Source organism: Spodoptera frugiperda, chromosome 24 (assembly GCF_023101765.2).
Source record: "Spodoptera frugiperda isolate SF20-4 chromosome 24, AGI-APGP_CSIRO_Sfru_2.0, whole genome shotgun sequence".
In the NCBI taxonomy this organism is placed as follows: domain Eukaryota; kingdom Metazoa; phylum Arthropoda; class Insecta; order Lepidoptera; family Noctuidae; genus Spodoptera; species Spodoptera frugiperda.
This window is the reverse complement of record NC_064235.1, coordinates 1,717,185-1,724,731: the sequence shown is the minus strand read 5'-3', so window position 1 is coordinate 1,724,731 and position 7,547 is coordinate 1,717,185. Positions and strand designations below refer to the sequence as shown.

At 38.1% G+C, this 7,547-nt stretch overlaps 1 protein-coding gene across 1 annotated transcript; it reads right to left on the bottom strand.

The window, feature by feature from the left end:
- Positions 1 to 3,913: 3,913 nt before the first annotated feature.
- Positions 3,914 to 7,234, bottom strand: LOC126912258 (uncharacterized). The gene is made up of 4 exons (XM_050703816.1): positions 6,981 to 7,234; positions 6,223 to 6,349; positions 5,670 to 5,704; positions 3,914 to 4,379 (listed from the first exon to the last, which is right to left on the bottom strand). Exons 2-4 carry the CDS (start codon positions 6,334 to 6,336, stop codon positions 4,130 to 4,132), a joined length of 399 nt encoding a protein of 132 aa, XP_050559773.1. The 5' UTR covers positions 6,337 to 6,349; positions 6,981 to 7,234; the 3' UTR covers positions 3,914 to 4,129.
- Between the last annotated feature and the right edge of the window lie 313 nt (positions 7,235 to 7,547).

The following is a 7,547-nucleotide window of genomic DNA, read 5'->3' as shown; positions in this document are numbered from 1 at the left end:
GAGACTGGCTATAAGACCGTGGTAGTTCAGTGTTGCAAGTTTAGGAGTCGAAAGCTCCTTTATTGAATGTGGAATTTTCGGGGAGAATTTTTTTGGTCAATTTTTTTTTTGGTGTTATGTTTTTTTTTTGGTAGGTGTTTATGTGGAGTTTACTTATTTGATTTTGTCGTTGTATAGATACCAAAAATTATGATTATTATTAAAAAAATTATATTGTATAACAAAAATGTCATTAGATTTTATGTCTAATATAAAATATATAAAAAAATGTTTTTACAATTCAACTACAAACCGGGATTTTATTTATTATCGACTTGTTAAGATGTTGATGAATATTTATTACATATTTGTAAATTCATTAATTAAGTATATACAATTTTCTATAGGTATAGGTAACGTGATTTATAATAATTTAACTATATTTATTCATCTTGAATTTAATAACGAATTACAAGATTTTTTTTCAATAATAACAAAATTACTAAACACCAACCCCATCAAATAATACTACAAACAATCATAAAATACACAATCCCAAAACAAAACAAAAAAAAAAAACCTAAAGCTCCCATCTCTACCAAAAATTACCCACAAAACCGGGTAATTTTTCCCCACGTCCACACTGCACTGGCTACCTGTATCACGCACACAGACGCGTCGCTTTCACACAATCCGTGTTCATACACAAGGGCGTCACTCACACATAGACGATAGAAAGAGACAACAATACTGAATTTTGTAAGAGTTAGAAAGAGATAGAGGTACAGGATTTGGAAGTAAGTTGTTTAAAGGGTAAGCAGTAGTGTAGGTTCGATGCTCGAGTCGTGTGTTTTAGAAGTGGTTAAAGTGGCTTATGGTTAAGTGCTTGCCATGCTTTCTAAGGTCGGGTTTTTGATGGGTGTTCAATTCCTTTTTATGGTATTTAGACAGTTATAGTGATTTTTCCAACATGACATGTTAAAACTATTTGACTGTCTCGTTGGTCGAGTGGTCGCAAGCGCGACTCAAGAGGTCTGGGTTCAATTGTGAAGTCAAGCAAAGTAACTTTTGGATTTAGGCTAAACAGAGCGTCGAACGCGCTCTCGTTTTGTTTTCGTTCAAATCAAACCAAGGGTACAAAGCTGCTCATGGTCACCCGTATCACCAAAGAAGTTATAAATGAGTTACCGTTCTTATAGAAAGGAGCTCTACCTTAAGTCCCACATTTAAAAAAAATAATTAAAGATTTTTCTTTTTAATTTTTTTTTTTTTATGGGACTTGCCGGTAATCGAGCAGACGTATTACCTGATGGTAAGCAATCGCCGGAGGCTTTACAAGTGCGTTACCGGCTTTTTGGGAGTTAGGAATTTAAGGGTTGTTGTTCGGGAATGGGGATGGGGAAGATTGGGAAGGGGGGAATTGGGCCTCCAGTAACCTCACTCACACAACGCAAGCGTTGTTTCACGTCGGTTTTCTGTGAGGCCGTGGTATCACTCCGGTCGAGCCGGCCCATTCGTGCCGAAGCATGGCTCTCCCACACTTAAATTGTCAGGGCAAAGGCCTCTCTAATCCCCTTCCATTTACTCCCTTCGTAGAGCTTTCTGTGGCCAATCCTTTACATAAACGACGATATCAATGACGATCGTTCGGAATTTGATTAGGTTCTGTGTAAACAGCTCCATGTTCCTTGACCACAGAAGAGCTGTAATGTTGTAGGTTGTCTAGGAATGTTACGGACATGCGGCGCGGCTGTTATAATGCCGTATTTGTAAACAGTGTTCAAATTAGCTCAAAGAGAATAATGCACTTTTTGGCTTACCTACGGCTTACCTACGCATTTCGCTCATTTTTCGTATATCTTAAAAAAAAACGTTGCCCCATACTAGAATTTCCTCCTGTATCGTGGGTGCATTTACAAACATACAAGTTCACATACACATGGCACCCAGACCCGAAACAACAATTTGTGACAAACACAAAGAGTTGCTCCGTGCGGAAATCGAACTCACTACTTGCCCGGCAGCCAGTTGCCCAGCCACCGCACCAACCGTGCAGTCAAAGTCAAATATCGTTAGCCAAGATGATAACAAATATGTGGTTTAAATAATTAATCTCTTATGAAAAGCTAGCATAACTGACATGACATAATACAAAGCTACACATCCTGAGGTCAAATTATGGATGGGTGACCACGAAGGTCACTCACGACGCACGACTACATATAATTAAATCTCGCGGTCATTGACCCTCAAATCAGCTGTGTGTGGTTTAATTGATAGAGGTCAAATTATTGCTCCTGCCTCGTTGGTCCAGTGGTTGCAAGCGTGACAGCCGAGCTGAGAGTCTTAAGATTAATTTTAAAGCCAGTATACATGTTGATGGACTGTACTGTACTACAATGTATACCCATTTTATCCCCGAAGGGGTAGGCAGAAGTGCACATTACAATACGTAATACCGCTATACAATGTTTTCACCATTTGTGTTATAAGTCCCATGTAATAGGGGGTGAGCCTTAGCCACAATTCCAGACTCCGTGCTACTATTGAGAAATTTTTGAACAGCTGAAAAAAACCCAATAATGTTTTGCCCGGCCCGGGAGTCGAACCCAAGACCTCTTGCCCAGCAGTCGCACATACGCCCACTTTACCAATGGGCCGTTCTTGTTGCTTTGCTTTACTTACTTTATCACTTTACCCAACTCGGAAATCCAACCCAAAACACATTATTGGACAGTATCACTTGTAAGCACTAATTACACTGTCAAATAAAATATCTTAAGATAAATTTATTTATTTTTACACAATTTAAATATACATATAAATAGGTATATAAGCTAAACTTATTACAATTTAAATATACACAGTTATAATATAAACTAAATAGAAATAATAACCAAGACTAAAATATTTAAAACATAAAAATACTTTACTTAAATAAAAAATACAGTTGAGTGAAAATTAAAAAAAAAACGTTGGCACTGCATTTAAACACAACGCATATTTATTTGACAGCTATAAATTTTCCAAAATGGCTGACTGGCTATCTGTCAAACGTCACAACCACAGCGCAGATCGTATTTATTTTATAGCTTAAAACAAAAACAAAACGATGCCATTTTCATTCAGTTTTTTTGAGCTTTGGTGTTGAAAGTTGGGTTTTTATTAGGGAGGAAAATCAAGTGTGGGAGAGCCATGCTTCGGCACGAATGGGCCGGCTTGATAGGAGTGATACCACGGCCTCACCGAAAACCGTCGTGAAACAACGTTTGCGTTGTGTGAGTGAGGTTACCGGAGGCCCAATTCCCCCTTTCCCAATCTCCGATTCCCCAACAATCCTTGAATGACTAGCACTAGTAAAGCCTCTGGTGTTTCAAGTGTCCACAGGCGGCGGCGATTGCTTACCACCAGGTGATCCGTCTACTCGAATACCATCGGCGTGTTAAAAAAAAATCATTCAGTAACTACTCCCGCCTTGGGCAAAGCGAGGTGAGATTTGATACGGTTTTAGCATGGTATTTTTCAGACATTTTTAAGGGGTTAAAATCATCCAATGACTTCTTCCACCTTGGGCGAGGCGGGACGGAGTATCAGACTTACAAACTAAACACCATCCCGTTCCTACTCCTGCTTTTCGAGCTGGAGCCCCGGTAACTCGCTAGGCAGTCCGCAGCTCCGGGTTGAAAGTTGGGTAATGTTATACGTATTTTAGGCTGAAACTTTGTGTAGAGATTCTATTAAATCTGTATTCTTCAGTGCTTCTTGATGTACTTATATGGGTAGGTATTTTGTTACACCCTGTATAGTTTAACTAACTACTTTCGCGCGATTTCACCCGCTCTGCTCGGCTCCTATAGGTCATAGCGTGATGTTTTATAGCCTATAGCCTTCCTCGATGCACAAAAATAATTCGTGCGTTCAAATAAATAAACTCTTTAGTTTTATATATTTATTTATTTTTATTTGAATACAATTAATCATAAAATTACATTTTTAATTTAACTAAAACAATCAGTCTGCGTACGCTGCTCATGATGAAGAGTCCCTCTATGACTCGAAACCGTGATTTTTAGTAGAATTATGTATTTATTTATTTAAAACCAGTATTGTTTTGTTTGTAATCTCCAAAACTTATGTAAAGCTTTAATATTTAACCAACAAACACTGAAATCGCTAATCTCAAAACTGTGAACAAAGAGATTCTACTGTACTCTTCAACTTGTCCTTCAATGGAGTTGTCCTCTAACAATTCCGATTCTGTCCTGTTCTTCACCGTCCTTGTCCATGTCGGACCGATTGTAGTCCCGAAATTGTCCTCTACTGTCCTATTCCGTCTTTCTCGATCTTTTGGGTACCAGCTTGCCATTAGACGTGTCCATTTTTCTTTTTTTTCTATTATACTGTGTGAAAAAAGAAATTATGGTAAAAGTAGAAGAGAGAGATCCACAATCATCACCATCAACAGTCGATAAGTGGCCACTGCTGACCAAAGGCCTCTTCTCAAACGGAGAAGGTTTGATCATTAATCACTACGCTTGCTCAATGAGGATTGGCGATTTAAAAAAAGTTCTTAGGCTGCACACAATTAGATACTTTTGTACGTTCGTTACTTTTTTTATATACTTTACTTTTTTTTTTACTTTGATATACTTTGCTTACTTTACTTTTTTACGTTACTATAATACACCGAGTGTCCCAATGAGATTTGCACTTTGTCCCAATGAGGTCACTCCCAGTATTAGGATATTTTTCCACCAGAGATGTGCTATGCTACGTTGCTGTGGATGCGTTTGGCTTCCACCAATCATATTCATTAGTACACATAGCTTAGCACCTACTTTTTTAAACGGATGAACTATTTTTTTTATATACGGAAAGATGTGTGCTATGGATGTGTGTTATGGATGGCTTCCCTACTATCGATACATCGCATACTCGAGCTGCGCATCATCATCCACTACTACTATCTAAGTTACACCTACGCACTAACCTCCTAGGGCTCAGACGTAGACCGCTTATGCAGATTGCTTCTGTCTCGACCAATTACAGAAAAAATACCTTTCTCTTGCGTGCGGCACATGCATTCAATAACATGCCAGAAGACTTAGATGTAGATCTTTTTTGTATGAAAGCTATCACAGTAAAGCGTTTATTAGCAAATAAATACTTTGAAGATAACTCCCGTATATGATGTCGAACTTTATAGTATAACGCATTACCTAAAATTCTATATATTATTTTTTAATTTTATAAGCATATATATGTTGTTGTGTATGGTCTGTATCATTTCCGAGGATACAAATAATATTTGGTTTCTTTACTTTATTCATAGTAATTTATGTTGAAACTAAAATTAATGTTTAACATGTATACTCAGTTAAGTTAAGAATAAGGAGCAGTGTTTTTATGGGTCAGTCTGTGACAGTAACATTATTTTTATATAAACGGTGGAAGCTTGTTGTTAGCAAATTAGATATAAATTAAGTTATTAAAATTGTTATTAGTCTGTAAGCTTTCCTAAGAATAAATAAATAAAAATAAATAAAATAAATAAATAAATCCGTCACAGCTTAGTATCAGTAGAAACGGTCACATAGTTTCACAGCTTAGCTATTACATCTTCGTAGCATAACTACATAGCACATCTCAGGTGGAAAAGCATACTTAGATGGGTCCAAAATATATGTTACCGATTTCTAAAGCTGAGAGGTCCACCGCTGTCTCCCTGAAAACAAAAAACAGAACGTAGTAGAGTTTAATATTCGAAAAAGCATGAAAAAAGTCACAAACTGGAATTTACGACGACATATTATGAATTAATGGAATTAATTACTAGTTTCAGGCCACATTGGGTAGTCATAATTTTATTAATCTTTGGCAAATAGTCCGGTCAATTTAGACCTGAAAACAGTAAAAAAAGAACAAAAATTCAAAATTTTTGATATTTCAATATCGTATATTGACCGGACTAAAATGGATTTTTTTGGGGGTAAATCATCTAATGCCTTCTCCTCCTTGGGCGAGGCGAGAGCAAGTTTCAGACTCTTACTGACTAAAAACCATCCCGTTCCTACTCCTACTATTCGAGCCGGAGCTCCGGTGACCCGCTAGGTAGTCCGTAACTCTGGGTCAGTATCACCGCACTGCCCCTCCCCCCAATTTTGGAAAACCGAAAACTTTTGTCCGACCCGAGAATCGAACCCAAGTCGCACTTACGAAAACGAGGCAGTAAAAATTACTTACTTTCAGTAATATGTCTGCATTCATCGTCCTATGTAACACTGCTCCCCAGCCAATGACAATTGCATTGTCGTCCAATATGTGCGCAACTTGTAAGCTTACTGGTCGTATAGACATGTTTATAACAACCCTGCAAATATTAAATGTTAATGTAGAAAGGATGGAAAAAAGAAAGACATCTGATATTAGCTACTTTTTATCCGACTGCGCAAGAAAGAGTTTGGCACGCTCTGCAGCCTAAACGGCTTGATGGATTTTGGCTTGAGAGATGTCGTTAGATTCGTATTGACTGTGAAAATGACACTCGATATATCAAATTAATAGAAAAAAACAAAATGGCGGAATTTTGGCGCCTAATTCGAATATTGCGCACTCTCTAGCCTGAACGACTTGATAGATTTCAGCTTCATAGAGGTCGTTAGATTCGTATTTACTGTGAGAGTGACACTATATACCTATAATTATCAAAATATAAAAATTATAAAACTTAAATAAAAGAAAAGAAAATAAAATAAGGTAATTTAAAAAACTAAAAACCCCGACTGCGTTTCTTCATAATATGAAAATGAAAAATCCCTAAAACAAGAAAGTCATCGCAAAATTGAAGCAGCAGAGCGAGACCCATTCTAGAAAGCAAGCCGTATGTGCCCTCACTAAGTCTTCACATTTAGAATGGGTCCCGAATGCTGCGATAATAGGAGAAGGAGCGCAGTCGGGTTTTTTTAGTTTTTTTAATTACCTTTTTTATAATAACTACTCACCTTACAGAAGTGGTGCTGCAGTGGGCAGCTGGTAGAACCAACTCCTCACTTATCAGAGAGCCTCCGCATTTGAGCTCCGATTTATTGAAAACCTTACCATTGGCTAGGAGAGCCTGAAATAAGAAACAAACAAACCGATATTTTTTATCACTTGATGGTAAGCAATCGCCTTTTGGGGGATAGGAATTTAAGGGGATGTTGGGTATACCTAGATCTTACTAAGCTGAACTACGCGTTGCTACACTGAATTGCTATACCACACAGCGTTCCTACACAGCGTAGCGTACTACGCTTTGCTACGCCATGCTACATAATATTACTACGCGGGGCTACGACAATCTACGCTGTTCTGCGACTTACTGCACCGTCCTACGTCAAAGTATTCTGTGCTACGTTTTACTACGCTGTGCTACGTCTTACTACGCCGTGCTACGTCTTACTACGCTCTGCTACGTCTTACTACGCCGTGCTACGTCTTACTACGCCGTGCTACGTCTTACTACGCCGTGCTACGTCTTACTACGCCTTGCTACGTCTTACTACGGTCTGCTACGTCTTACTACGCTC

Excerpts from the sequence above, each read along its gene's own strand:
- LOC126912258 (XM_050703816.1), bottom strand. The coding sequence starts at position 6,336 with ATGTCTATACGACCAGTAAGCTTACAAGTTGCGCACATATTGGACGAC. Across the intron at positions 5,705-6,222 it reads ATGCAGACATATTACTGAAA|GGAGACAGCGGTGGACCTCT; the intron begins GTAAGTAATTTT and ends TTTTGTTTTCAG. Across the intron at positions 4,380-5,669 it reads CCTCTCAGCTTTAGAAATCG|TATAATAGAAAAAAAAGAAA; the intron begins GTAACATATATT and ends TTTTTCACACAG.